This window comes from Malania oleifera, chromosome 1 (genome assembly GCF_029873635.1).
Source record: "Malania oleifera isolate guangnan ecotype guangnan chromosome 1, ASM2987363v1, whole genome shotgun sequence".
Taxonomy (NCBI): Eukaryota; Viridiplantae; Streptophyta; class Magnoliopsida; order Santalales; family Ximeniaceae; genus Malania; species Malania oleifera.
Genome location: NC_080417.1, coordinates 147,688,728 through 147,715,445, shown reverse-complemented (window position 1 = coordinate 147,715,445; position 26,718 = coordinate 147,688,728). Strand labels below are relative to the sequence as shown.

General features: G+C 36.2%; 2 protein-coding genes across 12 annotated transcripts; one reads left to right on the top strand and one right to left on the bottom strand.

Annotated features, from left to right (window-relative positions):
* The first annotated feature begins 1,181 nt into the window (after positions 1–1,181).
* On the top strand, positions 1,182–26,718 carry LOC131158609 (protein METABOLIC NETWORK MODULATOR 1). Of its 11 annotated transcripts, none has more exons than XM_058113526.1 (5): positions 1,182–1,493; positions 1,999–2,041; positions 19,376–19,533; positions 24,877–26,167; positions 26,275–26,718. In XM_058113526.1, exons 4-5 carry the CDS (start codon positions 24,932–24,934, stop codon positions 26,416–26,418), a joined length of 1,380 nt encoding a protein of 459 aa, XP_057969509.1. In that variant the 5' UTR covers positions 1,182–1,493; positions 1,999–2,041; positions 19,376–19,533; positions 24,877–24,931; the 3' UTR covers positions 26,419–26,718. The 11 variants fall into 11 exon arrangements, with proteins under 11 accessions (XP_057969509.1, XP_057969480.1, XP_057969473.1 ...); XM_058113499.1 differs by having other exon boundaries at positions 1,371–1,493; positions 24,858–26,167; XM_058113481.1 differs by having other exon boundaries at positions 1,371–1,493; positions 1,999–2,171.
* On the bottom strand, positions 7,377–11,529 carry LOC131158602 (uncharacterized). Its single transcript, XM_058113470.1, has 4 exons — positions 9,271–11,529; positions 8,372–9,181; positions 8,162–8,280; positions 7,377–8,058 (listed from the first exon to the last, which is right to left on the bottom strand). The coding sequence occupies exons 1-4, from the start codon at positions 10,241–10,243 to the stop codon at positions 7,555–7,557; spliced, it is 2,406 nt and encodes an 801-aa protein (XP_057969453.1). The 5' UTR covers positions 10,244–11,529; the 3' UTR covers positions 7,377–7,554.

Below are 26,718 nucleotides of genomic sequence, written 5' to 3'. Positions count from 1 at the left end.
TAAATTTTATTTTAAGATTTGGTTATTAGTTTTAAGTAATTTTTAAATATTATTTGCTTGACAAGTAATATAATCAAGGGATATTTTTTTTTTTAAAAAACAGTTGAACTTGCCTTTTAACATTAAATCAAAACACCTTAAAAAAAAGCCTATTTCAAATTAGAGCATAAAATATATATGGCCATCTCATGCATTCTTTAAGGAAAAAATTTATGACATGTAATTATTATTATTAGAGTATAATAGGTTTGAACCATATAACCATCTTTTATTCCATACATTTTCTTACTTTATCTTAATTTGAAGTCCACAATTTTTAATATGAAAATCACAAACTTCAACAAAAACGACGTCCCTCGAGGGACTTTATGATTTGTATACACAAATTGATTAATGATATATTAAAATTTTTAATTTTAAAATTTATTTATTTTAAAATGCAAAAAAATGCAAGTGATATTCTATACAATGTTAATAATTTAAAACTTTTTAGCAAATATACATACATATATATATTGTTAGAAAATAATTGAGAAGGTATCAAATGACACATTGTTTGTTTCCGTCACAATAAACCTGTGATTAGGACCCACATCCCAATGGTGAGTTGTTGGGTGCATTTCTCATGTGAGACAATCATAAATTCAGGATACGTTACAGCAGAAAAGATTATCAAATAACTCAATTATTTCACTTGTAATGATGATACACTTCAATGCTATTACTTTGATAAAATAATGGGTCCCATATACATTTATTTATATTTTATAAAACCTTTTATGTTGTCACAAAATAAATAAATATTTAATGAATCATTTTACTTTTAACTAATGCATCATCAAATTAACTCTCTGTTTATTTTACAATATTTTTTTTTATATTTAAAATATATAAACGTTCAAATTCTTTGAATAACATTGTCAAAAAAATAAAATAACAATAACTTATTAGTAATTTTAACTCATTAAATGTAAGAAAAAGAATAAAAAATATTCCTCATAAATGTTCTATTTAAAGTTCTAACCATTTATTTAAACTGTTCTCTTTAAATCTATTATTTAATAAACTTATATTTTTTATAGTAAAGAAATGCAATAAATCTCTAGCAATAATCAAATTCAAATTAAAGTGGGAACTTAAATCTATAATTTAATTTTCCCATTTTAACCTTCTGGTTCAAATGCACCCATGCAGTGTCAGTCACAGTCATCACCTGTCCACCAATCATCTTCTCCCAGCATGGCATGAACTCTGCTCCCTTCTACACGTGTCAAATTTTCAATGGAATGCTCCGAGAATGGCTGCACTCGACCGCACCCGATCTCTGACTCCGGTCCCTTCTCGCTCGCCACCTGGTCCGCTCGCGCCACATAGCGGTCTCCGGCCCCAGACACTCTCTTCCTCTGCCCAATACCATAAGAAGTATCAGAAGCGCTGAAGCTGAAGCAGAGGTTTCTTCTTCACAGTGTCTTCAATGTCGTAAATCTTCTAAGGTACCATCTTTTTTCATCTCCGCGTCTTCTTCAACCTCAAATCAAATTTTTTTCCCAGTTAGTCAGAGCAAAATCGATGCTTTCTCGTTATTGCGTTGTGTTGTATCTCTGTTTGGTTGCTGAGAAAGTTGAGGAAGAAGAAACAAGCGAGAGTAAACTTTTGATGTGCTGTCCCCAAGTAAGCCTGGTAGTTGTATCAGGCTTAGTTGAGTGTATGTAGGCTTAGGTTTCAGTTCTGGTAGCTGAAGAACTGAGGTTCCGGATTTTTTTGTCGGTCTTACCTACTTTTTCTCAATGGTTAAATAGGGTTTTAGGGTTTTTGTGGAAGTGATTGTTACCGTTTTTGGTTTGGATTAGTGTGCTTAATGAATGTCTGCAACGTGTTGTAATTTTAGGGCTTTTTACAGTAAAATTTTCTTATTTTTGGGTGTCCTTTTAGTTTATTATTATATGAAACTTTAAATTTTTCTTCACTTCTCAGTCCTATCTTTCTTTATTGTTTCAGGTATGCCTGTGTCTTGACTTCTGATCATCATTCTGCGGGCAATGTATCATAAAACTCTCCTCTTTCTCTCACTATTTGTGTTGGAAGTTTGATCATGGTTATTTGAGAATTTATATGTCCGAATTCTGCTTTGTCTGTTGCCAAATACTAATTAGATGCAGGACATGTTGGATGTATGACTTTTCACTTTGAATCTCATTTGTTGAGTGTGTTTAAATGGAGGCATTTGCTCCGTGTAGACATGCATATAAATGTGCGTAATGCACGTTACACACACTTAGATGGAAACATGCGTTAATATCCTTTTGTGACTTTCCATGATGTGCATTACTATTTTGTGCATGCATTATGAAAATATATTATTAGATTTTATCACTGTTTGCTTTCTAGCTATAGAGAAACTACATTTGCAAGTGCATGAGTTTTTTACTTGTATGTCTAGCATTGCTTCTCCAGGGATTTTTCATAAAGGCATCTGAAATGTTTGGTTGCTCAAGCAAGATTTTTCTTAGCAGGAGCATACCAATTAGCTTCTTTGGGCTAGGCTTATGTTTTGGAGTTGATGACATTCTCTATGTTGGTAGGATGTAAAATGGGAGCCCTATGAGGGAAGAATTAGAGTTTGATCTTGCATGATGGGAAATTTGCACCTGTCTAACAACAATAGAATTTTGATTAAGTTACTAAATTAAGTCATTTCTTTTTTTTTCTTTTTTTTGAATGGAAGTTTCAGAGTATTTTTTTTTTCTTTTAGTTGTGTTTGGGACTAGGGAAGCTTAATGAATAATATAGGCAGCAGGCTTTTATCTGAAATACCATTGTTCATTTTTTAAATGGTAATACTTTACAGGGATAGCCTGTCTATGTTAGCAATATTTATTTTCTTTACCCACAATGAAAAAAAATTTGACACTATATTCCTGTCTGACTCCAGCATCTATATCTATTTCTTGTATTTCATATTATATTACACCAGCTGCTAGAATTAAGTGTAGTAATTATCTTAGCATCCAAAACAAAGTACACTTGTGAGTTTTGTGGAAATTCAGAAGGATCAGGGTTTAAATCCCCTGCCTTTTTTCTTCATCAGGCAGTTTTAGCTCATTGGAAAGTATGCTTCATTGATGCTGTTAGTTTTGGATTTTATACTGTTAGTATAAAAAGTAACTTGATCAAGATCTTTCCATCTTGATGGGTGTGTCGCCTGTAGCCTTTGTTTATATTAGTCCAGTCTTGACCCTTATATGATTTCTTCCGAGTTTCCTTCAGTTGTTTTTATTATTCTTCAAAATTCCCTATATTATAGCAAACTTTTTCTTTTTATTTCCAATATTATGAAACTTATTTTGTATTTTGGCATGTCAAATTAAAGCTTGGAGTAAAATTCTGAAGTTCTTTATTAGGATTTGAGTGTGAAGGAAAAATATTTATTAAAGGATAAAATAAGAAAAAAGGATTACAAGAAAATGGACAAGGCATCCTCAAGAAAGAAAAAAAAAAAAAAAAAGGAAAATGGAAAAAATCTAAATTAAAGGAGCTCTCTAATCTCTTTGTAAATTGACTAAAGTTCTTCTGAAATCCTTGGAAGCAGAAGAATAGAAGAAGCCAAGAAAACCACTCTATCCCAAGGTAACTATTGTATCAAATACTGATCCTTGAAAATTCTAGCATTCCTCTTCATCAAAACACACCAAATCACCACAAACATACACATCTCCAATGAATCATCTCCCCCCTACCCCTACCAAAACCCCCAAAATGCATCACGAAGATGTCTTCCAGATTTGGAAGAACTCGTTGAAAATCTAAACCAAATATTCTCTTTTATGGCGCATTGAATGCAGTCTTTCAAGCTGTGAAAAATAGACATAGAAAAGGGATGGGTACAAAGTGATGCAAACACGCATACAGAAATCCTAGGAAAAAGATACATGACTGGAAATTTATAACGTGTATGCATATGTCATGATGTCTAAAGTCAAATGATCAAATGTTTGTATTTTTTTTTTATTTTCCTTTTCCGGCCAGAGAAGTTCTCGGCATATACCTTCTTCTCTTCTGATAAAAAAATGTTATTTAGATAAATGATTATGTTATAACTTAGTTTCTCTTCCTTACTCTCTTGCTAACTGTCTAACATATATACAGACGTTATCATGTTTAAAGTCAAATATTCAAATGTTTATATGCTTTTTTTTTCTTTTTTCTTTTTTATTTTCCTCTTCCAGCTATAGAAGTTCTTAGGCTTAGCATATCCCTTCTTCTCTTGTTGGAGACAAAACATTATTTTTTGCAATTGGATAAATAATTATATTGTAACTTAGTCTCTCTCTCTCTCTCTCTCACACACACACACAAAAAAAAAAAACTACATCAATTTTGAATGAGCTCCTTTCTTGAGTAAAATTAGCTCCTCTACTTGCTTATTCGGTCATCAATGCCCACATATGCAAAAATTATATAAACATTGGACAAGTTCCTTTCTTTGGGAAAATTAGCTCCTCTACTTGCTAGTTCTGTCATCAATGCCCTGAAAGTAGAGACCATCTGTGTGCCATTAACAGGAGCAGCTATCAGAAGGTTGCGATTTCCTTCAGGAATCTAAGGAGCTTCTCCAAGTGGGATGAGGAGCTCGACTGGCTGTCTTCTATTGGGAGCTCTCCTACTGCTGTTGTTTACAACTTACAAGTCAGCTTGGGCCACTGCTCTATATCATATATGGAGGGTCAGGGGCGCCATCTTGTTTGAGAGAGATGTATTTACTTTTGATTCTATTTTCAGTGTTTCGTTTTTGATACTAGACGTAGACACTATGTTATTACTACAGTAGGCTCCTCTAAAGTTGTTGGTTCTTGTTTATACTGTATTTCCCCCCTTCCCTTGAGCTAATATACTCTTCTTAATTTCTTCCAAAAAATAAAATAAAAATATCCCTGCTTTTCGTCTTTGTGGCCAAATAAGTACCAACAAAATGAAGTATCTGGAATTAGAAAGTAATTTAAAATTATGGACATGACCAGTTGGGAGTAGGGGTGAGCAAACGGTCGGTTCGGCCAAATTCGGTTAATTAACCGAATTAACCGAAAATTTCGGTTAAAGAATAGTGTTAACCGAACCGACCGAACCATTGGGCCTCACCGAACCGAACCCGACCGAATTTATTTTCGGGTAATTCGGTTAACCTAATTTAACCGAGAAATATGAGGGAAGGGGGAATTGGGAAGGTAAATCCGAACAAGGGAAGGGGGAAGTCAGGAAGGAGTCGGGGGAGATGATTGAGCTCGGGTGAGCTTGACGCCGATGACGATGAGGAGTCGGGGGTGGTTCTCGGTGACGATGGCTGGCCAGTGGCGACGGCGATGGCATCACGTGAAGATGGTGGTGCCGTGGTGCGGAAGTGAGCTCAGGTGAGCGAGAGAGAGGCAGTGACTCAGTGAGGGCTTCTGACTTCTCACTTCAGAGAGCAGTTACTGCGTTGCACTGTTGGTGATGAACTGATGATGGCCGGCGACGGCGACGGCGATGGACACAGATGAAGGCATCGCGTGAAGATGGTGCCTGGTGGTGCAGAGGAGCTCGGGTGAGCGAGAGAAAGGCGACGACGATGGCTTCTGACTTCAGAGAGCAATGACTGTGTTGGTGATGATGGCCGGCGACGGCGACGGCGATGGCGACGGCGACGACGACGGCGAAAGGCAGTGAGGGACTTACATGTTCTGACTTCTGTGAGACTGATCGCAGTGAGAGTGTGAGACTGAGAGTATGAGAGGGATTCGGGAATGAGTGAAATCAGATTTTAATTTATTAATTTATATTTAAAATTTAATTAATTCGTAAATCGGTTAATCGGTTAACCGAATTAATATTCTCCATTAACCGAACCGAAACCCGATTAACCGAAATATTGGAAAACATAACCGAACCGACCGAACCGAATTTTTTAACCGAACCGAACCGACCAATTTCGGTCGGTTAATTCGGTTTTCCCCGAATTATGCTCACCCCTAGTTGGGAGTACCATAAGTGTTTAGTTTTCTATTTAAGATGGTCATATAGAAATAGTTCTTCGATAGATGTGTCTGCTGCACGTCGCTATAGCTGTGATGCGCTTTGCCTTGAAAGATGGACGTATCATTGTTCTTAAAGTGTCAATCAGTAGAGCTTTGTAAAGACTGGTCTGTAATGTTCATGATTGAGTAGTTTTTCAATGATGCATTACTTGGTAGTATGACTAGTCAGCAGGTTTCTTTGTGGAGGTTATTTTGCAAGTATTAAGCCATAAGCATGCTGAGGTGGCTTATGAGTGTTACCCTCAAGTTGCCTCGGGATTACATGCAGAATTTTTTGTTCTAGTTGCCGATTCATTCTATTGGCAGTTATAGGGTGCCATTATAGTCATGTGAGGTGCTAGGGAGCCTAACATTCTTATATTTCATCCAATTACATATATAGCAAGGAGTGAAAGCTTGTGATTGCCTAAGATTGAATGTAATGTGATTTGATGATTGTGCTAAGATGAAAGTTGCACTAAGATTGATGGGAGCTCAAAATTTTAGTTTTTTGTTAGTTTTATATATATATATATATAAAGGCTAGTACACAATGCTTCCATTTATAACCAATCTAACAGTGGATGCTAGGTAGCCTTATTCAAATTTGCATTGGGTGGATGTTTACTTGCCATTGTACCAAGTTTGATGAATATGAGTCTTGCAAGATTAATTCATAATAAGGGTATTCCAAGCCACAAGGCTCCCTGCTTTGCAAGGGTATGGGGAAGGTCGTCACAATTTTATGCAGCCTTGCCCCTACTTTTATGCAGAGAGGCTATTTCCTTGGACTCAAACCTAGGAGCAACCTTAACGTTGATTCAAGGTCCACCATCTTCAAGACTAATTCATGGACAACAATCATATACTGCCACCGTCCATTGCCACACTGCCTTTAATCTTGACACATCCCACTAAATGCAATTTTCAAGAAAAGATGAGTTATGTGGCAAGATCTAGAACAATGTAGCAATGGATATAACATTTTTCATTCTTGGGAGTTTATTCAAATCATTGGCTTGGATAATGTGCTAATTAACTTTAAAGCTAAGCATTAAGGCGTTCTCTTTGATTTCTATTTGGGGGAACTAGGGAGCAGAATTCAAATTCCACTTAGTCGAATGGGGCTTGGTGAAACAACCAATCAGCTTAGGAGGCTTGGGTTCATAGTAGTCAGAGGCGCGAGGCGAGCCGAGGCGCAAAGGGTCTTTGAAGCCGAGGCGCGAGGCGCGAGGCGAAGGCGCGCGCCTCACGAAGGTGAGGCGCACAAGTATTAAAATGGTGTAAAATATCTATTTGGGGTAATTTATATATGAACATATGAATATCTAGTCATATTAGAATTTAAAATGTCAAAACATTCAATAAAAAAATTGGAAATTTAATAAAATTGCCAAGACAAAGCCCAAAAGCCTCAACAATTCAACATAGTTCAACATCAAAAGAAAAGAGTACAATAAAAGATTTCAAAATATAAAATCTAAAAATCCTCCTCAATCATCACTCATCACTCATCATCAACTAGGTCGGTGAAGATATCATCATCTTCCTCTTCATCATTAGAACTGTTTTCTCCAACATCTTTTTCCTCTTCCGTCTCCTCTGCATTATCCACTTGGATTTCATCCTCATCTACAAGTTCCAACATTGTGGTCCGACCCCTAGCAGTGGTTGCACTACTAGATGAAGCTCTTCCTCTTCCTTTAGACGATGATGGCATATTTGTACTTATTCTTGATCTAGTGTGATGCGGGGGGTTATTTAGTCCAGCGGCTCTAGCAACAGAATCCCAAGTCAAATTATCATCTTCAAACACAAGTTCATCATCCTCATCAGAATCACCATCCATCCTACCAATCAACCACTCATTACTATCATCAATGTCCTTCAGGAGGATGGGATCAATGGTGTCACGTTTGTCGTATCGACGCCTCAGAGTTCGATTATATTTCACAAATACCAAATCATTCAAGCGTTGCTGGGATAGCCTATTTCTCCTTTTGCTATGAAGCTGCAAAAAGTTTACAGTAATATGGTTAATAATGATTCTAAAAAGCAGTAGATTGGTAGTTCTTGTTCTTTAATAATTAATCCATGATATACTAATGACTTACATGTTGGAATATGCTCCAATTTCTTTCGCAGCCAGTAGCACTACACGTGAGGTTAAGAATTTTCACAGCAAACTTTTGCAAGTTTGGAGTTGTTGATCCATATGCCATCCACCATTGCGCTGTTATAAAATAAATTTTAAATGAATACCTACAAGGTAAATAGCAAAAATAATTTTCAAAAATGAAGAGGTAGTACAAATGCCACTTTACCTGGTGCTTTTGTCTTCCTTTGTCTCACTGCCAAACTAATTCCAAAGACGCCACTAGCGGCATTGTATTTTTCCAACTCATTTGAAACTTTATCTTGCATTTCAATAGTTGGCAGTAACCTTCCAACACATTTGTACAAACCCGACATAATTTCTTCATCTTGCAAAATGTTGGGGTTTGAATAGAAAAATTCTGGATTCAAGTAATGTGCAACTGCATGCAACGGTTGATGGAGTTGGCATCCCCACCTCGTATCAATAATTTCAAATGCCTCCTTGAATTTATCCTCTCTCTCACCAAAAGCCTTAGCTATGGCTTCCTTAGCCCTATCCATTGCTTCATAAATATATCCCATTGCAGGCTTCTTTTCCCCATCAACCAAACGGAGTACACGAACAAGTGGACCTGTTAACTTAAGAGCATAAACGATGGTACTCCAAAAAGTAGGCATCAAAACAATAGTAGCTGCTCTTTTGCCAGCCGCCTCCTTTGCCCATTTAGTAGTATTCCAATCTTCAGAAGTAAACATCTTCCTCAAGTTATTCTTTTGAAGATGGATTGAACGAAGAGTGATGAAGGCAGTTGCAAATCTTGTAACTGCAGGTCTTAGCAACTCCTTTCCTCCAGTGAATTGTCTCATCAAGTTGACAACGCCAACACGATTATAGATATAGCCATTCAAAAAAATTGCCCTTTTCAAAGTTGCATGAATTGAAGGCATCTTCCCAATATCCTCCAAAATTAAATCAATGCAATGAGCAGCACACGGTGTCCAATATAAATGTGGCCTCTTTGCTTCCAACAATCTCCCTGTTGAAAAATCAAGGAATGAAGCCATTAAAATATTAAAATAAACAATATATACACTATAGAAAGTAGTTCTAAAAATAAGTTCTTACCTGCTGCAACATAGTTTGACGCATTGTCAGTTACCACTTGAATCACATTTGATTCTCCAATTTCTTCGACCATCTCATCAAGTAATCTATACATTCTATCTGCATTCTTGACAATATTAGAAGCATCAATAGACTTGATGAATACTGATCCCCTTGGAGAGTTCACTAAAAAGTTGATTATGTCTTTATTAGCAACTGAATCTCTCCAACCATCAGACATAATTGAGCAGCCATATTTTGTCCATTCCTCCTTATGGACCTTCAACAACTCTTTCATTCGACTGACTTCCTCCTTTAGGTAAGGAACTCTCACTTCATGATAGCTAAGTGGCTTTATTCCAGGACCATATTGTCCAATCGATTCAAGTGCCACTGCAAAGCTGCTCAAACGTACAGCATTAAATGGTATCCCAGCATCATACATCCACCTAGCAAAATCTCCCATTGCCTTTTTTCTAAGTTCTTTTTTGCACGCTTCATTTATTGATGTTTGCTTCATCTTCCCTTCTTTCCTAGCTTGAATCGCTTTCTTTGGATCGGGAGTAAAAAACAAGTCTATAGGCCCCTTCTGTTTTGGTTTCTTCAAGTTGGATTGGTATGATCTTTTACTTCCATCACTAGTAAACACTCTCTTGCCACGAATGTCAATTTCTTGAACTTCATCTTCTTCATCTTCACCGTAATGATCTATATCATCAAAGTCGGGCAATAACTCATTTTCCTCCTTTTCCATATCTTTCTTCAACATATACTCTTTAATCTCCTCACGTACATGAGTAGGGCACTTAGAGCATTCTTTCACATTTCGAAATCCTCCGACAATGTGTTGTTTTGCTCGAAATATTCCTCCCCTTGTGACTTTAGCACAAAAATTGCAAGTCAAATTATTTCTATTTTTTTGATCCTCCAAATGTGCATACTTCCATGCGGGATCTTTCTTTGACGAGGCCTCACATCCAGAACTAGAATCCATTTAAGATTTTAGACTTGGTATCCCGTATCCTAACTGAAAAAACAATGCATCATATATTTATAATTTAAGACTTACATAATGCATTTCCAAATAAATTAAAAAACAGTACCTAAATTTCAATAAAAAGAATAAATATTATGTATTAGTTATAATTTATAAACTTACATTAATTAAACTAAATATTATAAATTAAAAAACAGTAGCTAAATTTCTGTAAAAAAAATAAATATTATGTATTAGTTATAATTTGTAAGCTTACATTAATTAAATTTAATATTATAAATTAAAAAACAGTAGCTAAATTTCTGTAAAAAATATACATATTATGTATTAGTTATAAATTGTAAGCTTACATTAATTGAAGTTAATATTATAAATTAAAAAACAGTAGCTAAATTTCTGTGAAAAAAATAAATATTATGTTATTAGTTATAATTTATAAGCTTACATTAATTAAACTAAATATTATAAATTAAAAAACAGTAAGCTTACATATAAAGAAGAAGAAGAAGAAAAAAAGCAGGCAGCCGTCAGCAGTCAGCAGCACGCAGCAAGCATGCAGCAGGAAGAAGAAGAAGAAGAAGAAGAAGAGAAGCAGCAACAGAAGAAGAAGAAGAGAAGAGAAGCAGCAGGCAGCGGGACGCAAGCAACAGCAGCAGCAGAAGAAGAAGAAGAAGAAGAAGAAGAAGAAGACTTACAAAGGTTCGAAGTGTTGAAGGCGACGTGACGAACTCACGTCGTGCTCGAAGGCAGTCAGACGAACTCACGACTGCTTCGAAGGCAGGCAGACGAACTCGCGAGGGCTCCGGCTGGTTCGAAACGAAGTTGCGCAGGTCGTGCTTCTTCAAAATGTCGAAGATGAACTCACGATCCTGGTCGAAGCTCGAAGACGAAGTCGCGAAGGCTTCCGGCTGGTTCAAAGGCTCGCAAACGAACTCACGAAGGGCTTCGAAGGGTCGAAAGGGGCTAGGGCTCTGTTCGTTTGTCTCCTTTAAATGGCTTAAAAATACACAAGGCGCGCCTCACTGCGCCTCGCGCTTCACTGCGCCTCGTCTCGCCTCTTGCAGGTCGCCTCGCCTCACCTGATATGAGGCGGCGAACTCATCGCCTCACTGCGCCTTGGGCCTGAGGCGCGCTTTTAACTACTATGCTTGGGTTTAAAGTCCCGTTACATCTTCAATGAAGCCCTTCTTGGAAAATGGTTTTGAAGATTTATGACTGAGAAAGATCACCTTTGGCAGAAAATTGTTGCAATGAAATATGTGCTTGAGCCCAATGGGTGGATCTCCTGGGCTGGTAGAGGATCACTCAATGCAAGGGTGTGGAAATACATTAGGAAATGCTAGAATGACTTTTTCTCCTTTATTAGATTTTAGGTGGGGGATGGAGACAACATTTATTTTTGGCATAATGTGTGGAATTATCTGGAGGATCTCATTGTCACCTTTTCGGGAAAAAAATAGGTTCTTTGGGAGGACCTACATGGTCCTCTGTAATGGTCCTGAGCCCAATTGCCCTGTTGGCCTCACATGTTTGTCTTATAAAAGGCGCCTCACTTAATTGGAGCCCAAGCCCTTCTTATAAGTCCAAGATCTCTCTAACACACATTCGATATGGGACCATAACAAGCTCTCCCGTCCAATCTCTGACGTCCTTGCCAGCGTGATTTCCCTAATACACATCCGATGTGAGTTTGTGACAGGTTCTCCTATCCAATTTCTGACATCCATGTTAGCGTGATCTCCCTAGTACACATCCTATGTGAGACTGCGACAGCCCCTCTCGTATGATCTTTGACTTCCTCTTCAAAGTGGCTTACACCTCTGTGTAGGATTCACTCACATGATAGTACCCCTAGGGAGGCTCTGATACCAAAAGTAACGGTCTTGAGCCCAACTCTAGGGAGGCATTGTCCGCTTTGGCCCACTGGCCTCGCTGGTTTGTCCTATAAAAGGCGTCTCGCTTAGTTGGAGTCCAAACCTTCCTTATAAGCCTAAGATCTCCCTAATAAACATTCGATGTGGGATTGTGACAGCCTCCCATCGCACCCTACCTTCCAATGAAAACATTCTAAATAATATATCTCACATGGTAGGACTCACATATAATCTGATGGGGCCCACTGTATCAATTTTCTCATTAGATGGAAAGGCCTAACGGGAGGACCATGCTAATCTTCTTGGAGGACCTAATTTTTCCTCCTCACTTCCAGCCATTTACAACATAGCCTGTGATAAAAATTCTTGCATAAATCAGCACCTTCAAGCATCAATTCAGGGGATTTTCGGGATTATCCCCTTTCATAGAATTGTGGAAGATTAGGAACTTCACCAGCCGACTGATTTCTGCAGTCATCTTTACAAGATCCAGCTTTATAACACTCATGATTTTTCTTTTTGGTCCTTCGACAAGAAGGGGGTCTTTATTACCAGATCCTTTTATAGGAAACTTTTGTCTAGGAGTTGAACAACATTCACTCCACTTGGTCTCAATTATGGAAGACAGCTGTTCGAAATAAGATTTCCTTTTTTACCTGGGAAGCAGCTCATGGTAAGATCTTGACTTTGGACAACTTGCAGAGAAGGGGGTTCTTCATTGCCAACAAATGCATCCTTTGCATGGCTAAGGCTGAATCAGGAGATCATATCCTTCTTCATTGGCCCTGGACTAGAAATCTATGGATTGTGGCTTTGATTCTAGGACATTGGTGGGTTACGGCTAGTTCTGTTTGGGGTGAGCTCTAGGCCTGGAGAGGGATTCGGGCAACAAAAGAAAAGAGGAAGGCCTTGTCTTTCATTCCTCTCGCAATTTTTAGGTGTGTTTGGAAAGAGAGGAACATAAGAGTTTTCAAGAATTCAATCTTGACACTTCAGTTCAGCAATAGAGCAGTGGTTTACTGCAGTTACTACTTGGCATAGTGGACTTGTAGCAAATGAGTTTAATGTAATTTTTGACTTTTGTGAAACCCCTCAAGGTGGTTGATTTCTTGTACTTTGTATAGGCATCCCCTTGATGCCCTTTTAATTTATTCTTTCTTTGTTGATAAATTAAAAAAAGGCTTAGCATTGGCCAACTGGTAATAGTATAGCAAATGACAAATATTGCATTTTTATAATAGATTCTATGAAACGATAGTATGATAAATAAACAGCAAGGTAATGTGTAACAGTTTTAGAAAGAGACATGAAATAGAAGGCTAACATTTGAGTTCGAAGTTGAAAACATAACCTATTGAGGTATGGAATCGAAAATGATATTTTACAGATGCGCAACATATACTAAACCATTAGCTGGTTATGGGTTATGGTCTTACAGAGTCTTAGAAGGGGTAGCCTGGATATGGCCCTGATTTATAACATTTTTACAAAGTGGCTACTTTCGCACTCAAACCCGTGCACTTGCATTTCTTAGCCTGAGACTTTTGCCCTTCCCAATTTAATTGTGAATTTCTACTTTTTTTCTTCCTTTTTTTTTTCCCCCCTGGATATGTCTAAAATATGATGAAACAGATCATGTTAAACCAAGCATTTTATGTTAATTATGCGACTAAAAAAATATTAACTAGGTGCGCAAGCTCACCCCCACCCCAAAACAAGACTCATGTACCCCCATACACTTGTATGTATAGACGTGTGCATTCACTGATTGGGTAGTAGCTTCATTACGTTAAGCAAAATCCACAAAGGGATTTAGATTCTTAGTCTTCTTGTTCAATTTGGTTGATTTGATTTAACTAGACTTTTTTTAGTAAATTAAAATATTTGTTTGGAAATTTTTGGAAAATGATTTTATATCTGCTTAAGTAGAGAGGTTGAACTTGTGAACTAAATATTTAATGCATCATTAATTATTTGGATTTATTTAGCCATTTACTCCAAGATAAGTATCAATATGAATTCTTTGCAAAATTACGAAAAACTATTACGTATTTGTTGGGCTCTTGCAAATATCCTTGATACATGCAACATTAAGGACATGCATGAATGATATTTTGGCATGAAGGATTAGGTAGCCATAAATAGCTTTAAAACTCCCTTTTTAATGACATATTAATGCTGTCAAGTCTCTCGCCTTGTTTTTGTCTATTGCAACCCTTGGAGAGAGTTGAAATGTTCAAAGAATGATTCAAATTTAAGAAACAAATTTGGATAATTTTTTAGTAATTAGGTACTGTTTTAAGTTTTTCTTTACTTTATGTGGGTTGATCATATGTTTTTTGTTAGTAAATTCTAGGTTTTGCATATAATGAAAGTATTATTCTTGTTTTCTTCAGTTCTCTTATGTTTTATTACAACAACAATAGACTAAGCCTTAAGTCCCACTAGGTGAGGTCAGCTACTGAGAATCCTTTTTTGCCAATTTACACGGTTAGACAATTTTAAAAGGGCTATTAAATCATTAGTATTTGATTCCAAGTTTTTTTAGGTCTACCCCTATCCCTTCTACTCCACTAACATAACTAGCTCACTCCTCGTCATTGGTGCACTATTTGACCTATATTGCACATGTCCAGCCACCCCTCCCTTATCTTATCTTCTATAGGTGCCTAACTTACTGCAAATATGTTCATTCCTCAATTCATCTTTTAACGCTATGCCACTCATCCATCTTAGCATTTTCAATTTGGCAACTTTTACTCATTGAATATGCTGTTTCTTAGTTGCCCAACGTTCTGATCCATATAGTTGTTTGCCCAACGTTCTGATCCATATAGTTGTTGGTCTTATAGCTGTCCTATAAAAAATTCCTTTTGAAGATATTTTAGGCATTTGCAACTAATTAAGAGACCTGATTTGGATGTCAATTTGAAAATTTAAGGGAAGGTTTATCCCTTGTAGCAGACACATCTGTATTTCTCATTATTCTCTTCTTTTCTCCCTCAATTGTTCTGCGTTTCTTCTAGGTGGAATTTTTCCTTTTTTTTTTTGAAATTTTAAGGTTTTCATGATTTTAGTTTCAATGAGCACCATATTGCGTACAATATAGCTTGTAACTTTTTTATGTTGTGAAGACTAACAAGCAATATAAAAAACCGGTTTGAAGGACTGCAAACCATGGTTAAAAGTTTGGTTGAGTGGGCACGCATTAGCCTGTACAAAATAATTTTGACAAAGAAACAACCGAAAAACGTATCTTACTTCCCTGGCGGGGCAGGGTTGGGACCTAAAAATAACTTCAAAGCTTGGAAATTCTAAAGTTTGACAAAATCAATTCCTGTCTCATCCTGATTAGCCCCAAGGCAGAGCCTTATTATTGAAATGTGGCAATATCTGTCCCAAAAAAAAATGATGAGGTGCAACAGCATCAAACCTACTGATGATAAAACCTATGTAAAGCACTCGTGCTGTTTTTCAGTTGAAGTGTATGGAACCTTTTAAAACCCTTCCTAGCATGCTGTTTTAATACCTGTGGCCTATTCATAAATTTTCTTGGCAGTTAAAGGAACATTCTTGAAGTTCTAAGTGTGACATGTTGTTAAAAATTTTCCTTTCAAAGCATTTTGAATTCAAGCCAAGTTAGTCTCTTTTTCAAGCTTCATCACCTATTGCTAGAGGAAGACTGTCATGTGAACATGGTTAAATGGTTAACATACCGAGGGAGTGAAAAATGAAGAAGGGCATGATATAGAGGTATGCAATGATGAGGAGCACAAGAAATCTAGTAACATGAGGCTGTTAGATCAGCTGAGAATGATGGTGATTATGGGAATGTGGAAACAATGATGAAAAAGACAAATTATTAGTATATATGAACTATTTTTGGTTATTTTGGATTTAAATGGTATATGATTTCAAAATGTAGCACGAGTATCTAGTGTGATGGTGCCCCAGTATAGTATTTTTAGAATGGCAGAAGGGCAAGTATTGGATAGGGAGCCATATTTTGACCCATTTAAAAAAATTAATCCTCTTCCTGAATATGTACCTAACTTACATTAGGCAAGACGGGTGTCGTCATAGTTTGTCTGTTGCTGAGGCAGGTAAAGCCGTGCTAAGATATAATTGATAATATGCCACATCGGAGCTGGAACCAAGATTTGTAAAGGGAAGGCAGACAAATCTATCCTCTTTGCTAGTTCATTGAGGAACATACTACCTGAGGAGGACTGCCAATCTCACATGTTTCAAAAAGAAGCAAGCCTAGTGTACAAGAGTTGCTCGTGAGTTAAAATTAAAAGTCCCACATTGATGATGCAAAGGAAATGTTAGTGATATATAATTTGTCCTTTTTTGTTGCTGTGGCCTGATGTGGGCTTTCTTCTCACCTTTTATTCAGAGAACACTATGGAATATCAACCTTTATGTAAAATGGCATGGTGGATTGGCTAATATGCCCATCATTATTTGGTAGATGGTATCCCGTCCTTGCCTTAACCTAAATATTGGCTCACCATCCACGTTCCGTTTCGCTGGGGCAGGACATGTTGGCCAACAAAACTGCCTCACTACTTTCTTTGTGCCCTTTAGAAGTTTATGGGCTTTAGTTTTTAAATTTTGAATTCGAGTGTTATGTGGTGTGTATAATTTTATTTTGTCTGAAGCTGCTGTATGAGTTGCATAATTTAAAAAAATGCTTCGCTATGGCTGTATCAGCCATTATGTAATGGCATTGGTGGCTGCTTAGATCGTTACAGGGCAATATCTTGGAGGGCTCCCAATTATATCAGCTGATACAGTCTATTATAGTATCTTAATGGCCAGTACAGAGTGCTATAGACCATGGACTTAAATTTCAGTTCAAACATCAAAATTTCGAGTTTAAGAGGGCATTGAAATGAAACTCGCTGTTAAATTCACTTTTGCAAAATTTCTACCAAACTTTTGATGTTTCGATAAATTTTGACTGAAATGTCAATGTGCTGGTCTATTTTGATAGAAACTTTGAAAATTTTGTTAAATTAGGATGGAAAATTTGAAATTTTGGTAAATTTCAGCAGAAATTCAAGAAGTTAGAAATTTGGATGTTTTGGTAAATTTTGACTAAAATGTTGATGTCTTGGTCTGTTTCAATAGAAATTTGGTATATTTTGAAATTTCAGTAAATTTTGACAGAAATTTAAAAATTTTGGATAAATTTAGCACTATAACTCAACTTTTGACGGAAAAAATTGGAATAGAAAAATGAATTTTGAAATTCTAAACTAATCATTTTGCATCACTTCACCCTTGTTTCTAAGCCCTAAACTAAGCATACTCCCCTATTATTATAATTATTATTCTTATATTTGTTTGTTATTCTTGCTTGCTTCACGATATGCAATTTATGTACCCTACACACCAAAAACTTGTAATGTATGCATTTTCTAAATTTATTATGATTCCAAATTATGCATAATCATCTATTTAATGTTTCCAAAGGTTCCATTGTAAATTTTCATCATTTACTATAAATTTCCATCATTTCTTTAATCAAAATGGAAATTTCCATAAATTGAGACCATTGAAATTTCTGCCTAAATCAAAATTTAATCCTTGCTATAGACTGGCTGCTACATTGAACTGGCTGGCTGTTGATTCCTAAAATAGGTTGTTGATCCCCTTTTTTCATTTTCTCTTTTTTTTTTTCCTTTAATAAAGCTTAAAGACTCAATTTTAAGTTGGTTTATTTTAATTTGTAATTTTAATTTTTTTCCATTTTACTACATACTATAATATTATTTTATGTTTCTTTAATAACTAGCATTGAAAATAAATCCAGCTTTTTCTCTCATTAAAATAACATGCATATTTGCATGTGGTAAGTTTCTTTAGATTTGTTTTTTGTATTTTCTTATATACCTAACTTGGAGATAAAAACACATTCTATTGTCATGCATTTATGTTTTTGTTGAGAATATAGATATTCTATATTTTATATTTTTGTTATCTTTATAATTTCCTAGTGTAAATGTATTTATAATCAGTGAAGTAGTGAAAAGTAGCAAATTCATTCTTCTTCTGTCCATCAACTAGAGAAACCAAAATAACGTCCATTAGTTGTAGCATATGTTATATTTAGAATGGTCAATTTTTAATGTTTTTGACCAGTTTGTGAATGCAAAAAATGAGTTTAAGGATGTTGTATCTATTACCTGTACATAATATCCACCCCAGTGGCTGTGACTGTCTGTTACTATCACTGTGATCACACAATTTTTTAAAACAGTGAATTGAGTTGAACCTTACTGCTCTGAAACCATGTCTGAATTGATATGCTGAACCATGAACCCATGAAAAGAACTACAAAAGGAAACTAGAAAGTTTAATTTTATTTACTTATTAAAATAAAAAAGTAGAAAAAGAAACTAGATGATAGGTAATCAATATGACGAGAATGAGAAATATAAATCACTTGAAATCAGGATAATCTGAGTCTGTCGACATCCATAGTTGGATGTGTTCATGAGGTTTGTCCTATAAAAATTAAAGGGAATGCATTCCCAATTCGCTAGTCTTCATTAGACATTTTCAGTAATTAATTGTTATTACTTGTGTTTGATTTGTTCAGGAGATTGTTGATATCTCAATGGATATCTTAAGTATTGAACAGCCTTGAGATTGATAGTATTGTGGGTATCTTTTTTTATGCGAAAATTGTTTGAGATCAGATATTAAGAACCTCTATTTTAAAATCTAGAGATCAAAAGATCACCAAATTTGTTGTTATTTGCATGAAAATATCTTGGTGATCTCCATTATTTCAGTGGATGTGAACTTGTCACTATTTATGTTGTCAAGAGAAAAAATATAAAGGCAGTAATGATAGTTATTGGCATATTGATGCCCACTGTCATCATCCTCCTTGTCCTTGTTATCGTTATCATCCTTATCATCATCTTTATCTTCGTCTTCATCATCATCATCATCATCTTCTTCTTCTTCTTTTCTTGAATTATTCTTTTTTTTTTCCTCCCATTAAAATGGAACTTGGGTTTTCATGGTTCATCAACTTTTAAATTACTTAAATTGAGTTTTTAGAACTATGTTTACACCTTGATTCTGTAAGACATAACCTTTGATTTATTTTTGATTGTTTGTTATTTTTCAAATTCCTTTTGACTCTATATCCTATATGTGCTCTAAATATAAATACGCAAATGCACCCATGTTAAATTTTAGACATACTCTTTAAATTGACAATTACTTTCTTCAGGGTTATATGAGATCAAGTTAATTGGGGCATTTATATCGTTGCTTAAGAATTGGCGTATTTCCAAAGGATTTTGTATTTGAACATCATATTGATAATTGGATAGTTGAACTGATCTATGAGGGGATTTTTATACGAAGCGTGGCCCTTTGGCAACTTATGTGAGTAGTTGGTTATTCTTTTAAGTCTGAATGGCACATTACTATTTCTGAAATTCTTCTGAACATTATCTAAAAGTGAACTTTATTTAAAAGTTCTATCTTTAGTTACTAATTTTCTGTCTCAAATTGATGCTAATACTTGATACTGATATTACTAAGTTGATACCTCTATAATTATGGCTCTTAATATCTCTCTGTCAATATCTGCATTCGATTCCTTGCCTGTGATACATGGATGTCTCAAAGCAACTGAAAAGCAATCACTGGACATCTACAGAGTAGTTGATAAATATTTGATGCTTCTGCCTTAAACCTTATGGTCTTTGCATTACCTCAACGATCATTTTATTATTATTCTTTGAGGACTTGATATCTGGGAAGCATTGTTGGAGATGCAAAGAGATCACTATTCACTAGACTAAGCTTTTTATTGTTATACTTTGATCTATCCCATCTTTTTGGTCAAAATCCCATACAATTTGAAAATTGGATCTATTTAGGCTAAATTAGATTTCATTTATTGGCTAGTTTCGCTTTAGTTTTTTGTTTCTCCTTATCTGTTTGAATACTTATTGTGTTTGGTTTTATGTAACCTGAGGTTTCTTATTTTTGTACGTTGTTTTGGTCATATTACATGGTTTCTCCACCAGATTTGTGTGGTATTAGGCAGACTGTTGTGTCTTTTTCTTCTTTTGGTCTCATTTTTCTGTTCTTCACATACCTAGTGTCATTTCTTGTTTTGGTAAGTGTTTCTCTTTTGTGCTAGATGTTGTGATGGTATTTTCATTTTCCTGTAGTATAGTTTCTGAGCACACTTTCTGAATCAGGGAAATCTAGTATTTCTTTTTAAAGCTTAAGCTGTTAGGTTGTGGGCCACCAATGTATATCAAACCTTAGCATTCCCCCACACGTGCATTCTGATTGCATGTTTAAACATAAACAAATGACAAATGACACTGATTACAGGTAATAATATGATTTTTAACAAACAAACAATACACGGGGGCAATAAGACTGAAAATCATGACCTCTTGGAAACTATGGCTCTGATACCAACTACTTTACTTAAAAGCTTAAGCTGTTAGTTTTTGGTCCAAACTGTATATCAAGCCTTAAAATTGGTATTGCCATGTTTTTTTGTCATACGCATTCTTCCAATTGAAGTTTAGTGCCCCACAGAGGATTTATGATGTGTATGACTATTATAATCTTTTTTTAATATCTTTTTCTGTTCTCAAAAGCTGTGTCCCTGTTTTGTTCTTATTGCCCTTTTGATATGTGCATTTGTTCATCCTTGCTGAATGAGTTGTTGCTGCATGATTTGGACTTGTTTTGGTTTTTATAATAAATTAATATTTTTTTTATCTTTTTCCGGCAGTAGACTAGAAAAATGAAGAATTTGTGGGGTTCAAAAATGTGACAAATGACCATTTTAGCAGTCTAGTGTAGCTGCCATGGCCATGTGTTTTGCCTTGCCTGTTGTTGCTTTTCAGTTTGTGTGGTGTAGGTCTTAATGCAAGAGATGTGCTCACCGCATTTGGTGGCGCAACATAGCAATTCACTTTTTTCTTATTTTGAAGTATGGAAAAAAAACTAGCATATGGTAAGAAAAAGCATTAGTGCTTTTTTGGATTATTAAAAAATAGAAGGTTTGGGGATGATACTTGGCTTGCCGTTCGTATAGCCTTATAAGGGATTGAGGCTTAAGAAGCCTAAACTTGACCTTTTGTGGACTGCAGAAGCAATTGCAGGTTTTGCAAATCAACGCTACCATGTGGCTGTTTGGTTTTTTTCAACTCCTACCATATGAGTGTTTTAGGGATGAAAAACTTGTTTGCACATCATAATGTGGTATATTCCAATAAAGTGTTGTCTCTTTGTTGCAACCAATCGTGATTTATTATGGTATTAGTGTCATGCAACCAATGTTGCAAACAATTGGACCAAAATTATTCTTAATTAGTGTTTTAGATATATATTCTTGTAGCTAGTTTCCTATTTAGTAGATCTTATAATCTATTTAAAAATTTTTAAGATTTTAATTTTTAAAGATTTTTATTAATGCAATATATGTCTAAATTCTAATAGTAAATTTCCTATCTAATATATCTTGCAATATATTTATACTTTTTTAGTTTTTCAATTCATTTTATTTCAACTTGCCAAAAAAAAAAGTTATTTCCATATTTTTTTTCTACATAGACAAAATATTTTACTCCACTCATCTTCTAATAAATGGAGTTCATTTTTTTTTTTAAAACTAAATTACTTGATTGCTTCTATCATTGGAAAAAAAATGCCTCTCCGTGTTCTTTTCTTTTCAAATATGATCACAAATAGTGCAAAGATAGCTTAGACTCTTATCATCTGTAACTGAATGGTGCTACTATGATAATACATGCTGCTTTTTTTTACTTAACAAGTTGATAAAACCTCTTGAAACAGAAAAATTAGAAGAAAAAATTGTGTTCTTTATGTGCTAAGAATTGATTTTGAAGTTCTGCAAACATTATCCAGATATACTCAGTGAGACTGTATCCCAGATACAGGCAATTTATGATTTATCTCATTTAACTTTTAAAACCAGATCTTAAAGTCAAATCACTTGCACTAAAAGGATGACAAGTGAAACTTGTCATCTTCTTCTTCTTGTTTTTTTTTTTCGTCGAATTAGAGGCAGAGGCAAAATTTTTGTCCTAATTCTAAATCTTTAAAATTGGGCTGATGGGTACATTAGAATAAACATAAACCTGCCTAATTCAAATGGTTGCGACTTGAGGTTACCACAAAGTGAACATACAGTTTAACCAATGTGTTAAAAAAGAAACTGTAGGTCGATGGATTGAATTTTGTTATTTGATTTTAAGCCCATCTCCTCCGGCTTTGAGCTCAACGATAATTATTTTCGGATTCATCTGTGTCCTTTATGCATAAAGTGGAATCCTATTGATGAAAACCTCATTACTTTGTTGGAAAGGCCTTTTGACATTGAGGTTAGGGGGGTTAGTCTTTGAGATGGATAAGGATAAGGCCCCAGGCCCCAATGGGTTCGCCGTGGCTTTTTCCCAGAATAGTTGGGATTGATCCAAGATCTTATGGACTTTTTTCATGAGTTTCACAGGATTGGGGCGGTGGATAAGAATGAGAAAGCTAACATTTATATCTCTTGTCCTTGAGGAGTGTCCTAAGAGGGGGAGAGATTTAGACCAATAAGCCTGGTAATTAGCCTTTACTAAATTCTTGCCAAGATCTTTTCTAAGAGGCTTTGGGAGGTGTTGGGGAGAACAGTTACTGTTTGTATGGCCTACCATTATTAAGGATAGACAGATTTTAGATGCTGTTCTGGAAGCCAATGAGGTGGTGGAGGATGTTAGGAGGAGCGGATGGAGGGTTGTGTTACTCAAATTAGATTTTGAAAAAGCCTATGATATGGTTAGTTGGAGCTTCTTAGATCATGTATTGGCCTTGGAAGGGGTTCGGTGGGATTTGGAGGAAGTGGATTAAAGGATGCCTTTCCACAGTAACAATGTCAATTATTGTGAATGGCCATCCGAGGGAGTGGTTTCAGGCTTCACAAGGTTTGAGATGATGTGATCCTCTCTCCCCATTTCTCTTTATCCTCTCACTCATTTCCAAGTTGGGAATGGAAATGGTATACGTTTTTGGGAAGATACTTGGGTGGATGAGGTTCCGTTGGAGTCTTAGTCTCCAATCTCTTTAGATTGTCTAGGTTACATAGTACTCCAGTTATTGATTTCTACTCTTTGGAAGGAGGCTCCCTCTCTCGGGGCTTTCATTTTTTTCAGGAATCTTAATGTGAGAGAGAGATTGATGATTTAACCATTTCATTCAGAGTGTTGGAATTTTTTTCTCCCACAGTGAGAGATGACTTCAAGATTAGTGTAGTGGATTCCTCTGGTTTTTTTTCGACCAAATCTTTTTTCTCTCAATTTATGAAATCCTCAAGTCCTTGCACTTTCCCTTTGAATAACTTCATATGGAAGGCTAAGGTTCCTTTCAAAATAAGGGCTTTCATGTGGACCTTGGTCCTTTAGCGGTTTAATACCAATGATCTGCTGCAGACAAGGAGGCCTCACAAAGCTACAAATCTGGATATTTGTTTAATGTGCCATGATTCTAATAAAACTATTTACCATTTGTTCCTTCATTGCTGGTTGGCTTAGGAAATTTGGGGTAGGCTGTTTCCAGTCTTGATGAGGATGTGGTTTTCCCACGGACAGTTGAAGCTTTCTTAAAAGTGCATTATAGATGCTTTGGGAGAAGGAAGGCATGGTTCTATGGAGATGAGCTATATTTGCCATCCTTTGGACTCTTTGGATGGAACGGGATGCAAGGATTTTTAATGTCAAATCAACCCAACTTGGTATCCTATGGAACAGAGTGGTTTCCCATGCGTATTTTGGGGCTCATTCTTTTGGTTATTTCCAGGGATTGCTCTTGTCAGACCTTCAGAGGAATTGGTGGGGTGCATTACTGTAATTTATATTGTTCTTTTGTTCCCTTGGTTTTGTTGGAGGATCTGTTATCCCCCACCCTCTGTAAATTCTTCTCTCTTGTTGATGAATTTCTTTTTCTATTAACCTTTATCATGACATCAATCTTTTTTTTTCTCTTTCTTTTTATTATGGTTCCACTTATTTTTGTTTGCAGTACTATATCTATTTTCCTAACTATCTTGGATCTGCGATGCCCTTCTAGTGCTCTGTTCAGAAGTAATAGTCAGGCTTTGGCAGTGTACTGCTAATCTGGTCATCTCTTTCCAAGACCTCTCTAGAAAGATTTTTCTTTTTCATTACTGGTCAATCTTTTGTAGTTTCTGATATGAGATGGCAATCAATATGGTACCATTTCTATCTTTTCTTCCCGAGTTAATTCAACTTCTCTCATTTTTCAATTTAATGAACATATATCCAAGTAAGTGCATAATAGTTTGAGTAAATAGTAAAGGCTTTAAGGTTTGGCATTTTAATGTGTGTCCAACCTCTTCTGTCCTCACATATGTAAAAATATATTTTGCTTGTTCGCAACCTTTTCCTGAAGTTTTAATCTGCTCATCTGTTGCCTGAAGATTTTGCTTTATGAATACTATGTTAAACAAGCATTTTTCTTTGCTTTGGGGTTTCAAGTCTACTAGAATAAAAACTCACATGATGAATATAAATTTATTACATGATTGCATAATGCAGCCATAGCACTTGATTAGTTATAATGCTAATCAGAAGTGAATATATTTTTTATTTTCTCATTCCACTTGAAAGTTTCATCATACATAGCACTGGCATACTTCAACTGACGCAACATAGACTACAATTTTGTCTACAGGAAATATAGTCATAGAGACATTTGAAAGTAAGAAAATTTAGCAGAAATCTTTAGTATGAATCAAAAAAATCAAGGCAATAGCCATGTTGCTCTGGGAAATGTTCCTGTGAAGCGTAAACGTGGTCGCCCACGTAAGAATCAGGTTCTAAACCATGGGGAGAATGCCCTTGTGCCATCAAGGGATCCAAGTTTGAACCTTGGGCAGAATGCTCCTGTCCCACCTGGATTTGAATTGGTGAATGGAAACCAGCCCCAACAGGCAGATCCAGTTGATGATATAAATGGTATCACGGTGGGCCAGGTGGTTTCGGGTGTCATTGATTCAATATTTGATGCTGGTTATTTGCTCACAGTCAGGGTTGGTGATGATTCTGACACTGCTTTGAGGGGTGTTGTTTTCAAGCCAGGACATTTTGTCCCAATTTCAGCACAAAATGATGTAGTACCGCATATCCAAATGATTAGAAGAAATGAAATTCCCCTTTCAACGGTAATCAACAGTCAGGTGCAATGCCATAATCCTCGATCCACAGGGAGGGCTGAGCAACATGTCAACCTAATGAGAAAGGAAACTACTAATTTATCAAATGAAATATCATCAACCAACCATGTGCCTAGAGTTGTAGAGCGAGCTGCCAATGTCTCTGCTTCAAAAGGCAAACAGGTGTCATCTGTGGTGGCACAGCCTGCTCGGCCTGTGGCATCAAGAGGCACGGTGGTTCCTGTTGTACTCCAACCCGTTTGTTTATCAAACGGGATTCCACCTGCCAACCAAATGCCTCCGGTCACAACAACTCAAGCTGCTGCTCATATGGTAGCCTCCAAAGGCAAACAGGTGCCAGTAGCTACACTTCAATCTGTCCATCAGTCAAATGGATCAGTCCCAGCCAACCAAATGCTCACAGATTCTTCTCAACCCCAATCGATCCACCAGTTGATGGAAAAAGGCTTACCGAATGGTGACAATTTTCATGGTCAAGCCACACAGGAGGCCCTGCATGAGATAGAAGCCAGATCAATGAGACTGCCTGGTGTCCCTTCAGAAACTCTGCTTCGTGAAGTTGTCAAGAGAATTCATCCTTCCCCACTATCATCAAAAGTTGATGGAAGTAAGTCAGCTGGGAAAACATCAATCGAAAATTGTGGTCTTAATTCGGTTGTGCCTAATATGGACCAGCCTCTCATAATCAAGCCCCTGCAAACTGTACAGCCTGATGGCCGTAACAAATCTGCATCTATTCCCAAACCTTCTGAAAATAATGGAACTGGCAAAATTATAGAATTTTTTCAGGTAAGATTGAAGCTTTTACTCGAATAAAAAAGAAATCAATCTTAAGGTGTTTTCTGTGCATTTACATAATACACAGTGAAATCAAATGCTTTGGCTGGATTTTGCAGGAAAATGTGAAGAATAAGGTTCATGTAGCTCAGCAGCCAACCACTGGTCCCATGAGCATTTTTCATAAATCGGGTGCTGAAACAAGGCTTAGAGATGAACGGACTGCTCATTTGGAGAAACGTTTTCGTGCATCAAGCGTCTGACTAATGGATCCCGCTTGGAAAGGGTATTCTGCACTCCTAGTTTCTATAGAACTCCACCCATAGTGCTTGGAGCAGTGTGGTGGAATAAGGCAAAATTCTATAAGAAGTTTTCCAATTAAAAACAAGGCAGGCTGCAAAGGAAGATCAATATTTTAGCTAGAACTGCAAAACTGAGCTGCTTTCTTGATAACTAATGAACTTTTATCTGTTTTGGTTGTTATGGTTTGGTGACAGTTAAAGACTGCCTTCTTGTTAAGTATGTATGTTTTTGTTGCTGTTATATTATTTAGTAAATGGCAA

Coding starts and splice junctions, on each gene's coding strand:
- LOC131158602 (XM_058113470.1), bottom strand. CDS start 10,243: ATGGATTCTAGTTCTGGATGTGAGGCCTCGTCAAAGAAAGATCCCGCA. Junction 9,182..9,270: donor GTCAAACTATGTTGCAGCAG/GTAAGAACTTAT, acceptor ATTTTTCAACAG/GGAGATTGTTGGAAGCAAAG. Junction 8,281..8,371: donor AAGGAAGACAAAAGCACCAG/GTAAAGTGGCAT, acceptor ATTTTATAACAG/CGCAATGGTGGATGGCATAT.
- LOC131158609 (XM_058113526.1), top strand. CDS start 24,932: ATGAATCAAAAAAATCAAGGCAATAGCCATGTTGCTCTGGGAAATGTT. Junction 26,168..26,274: donor AAATTATAGAATTTTTTCAG/GTAAGATTGAAG, acceptor TGGATTTTGCAG/GAAAATGTGAAGAATAAGGT.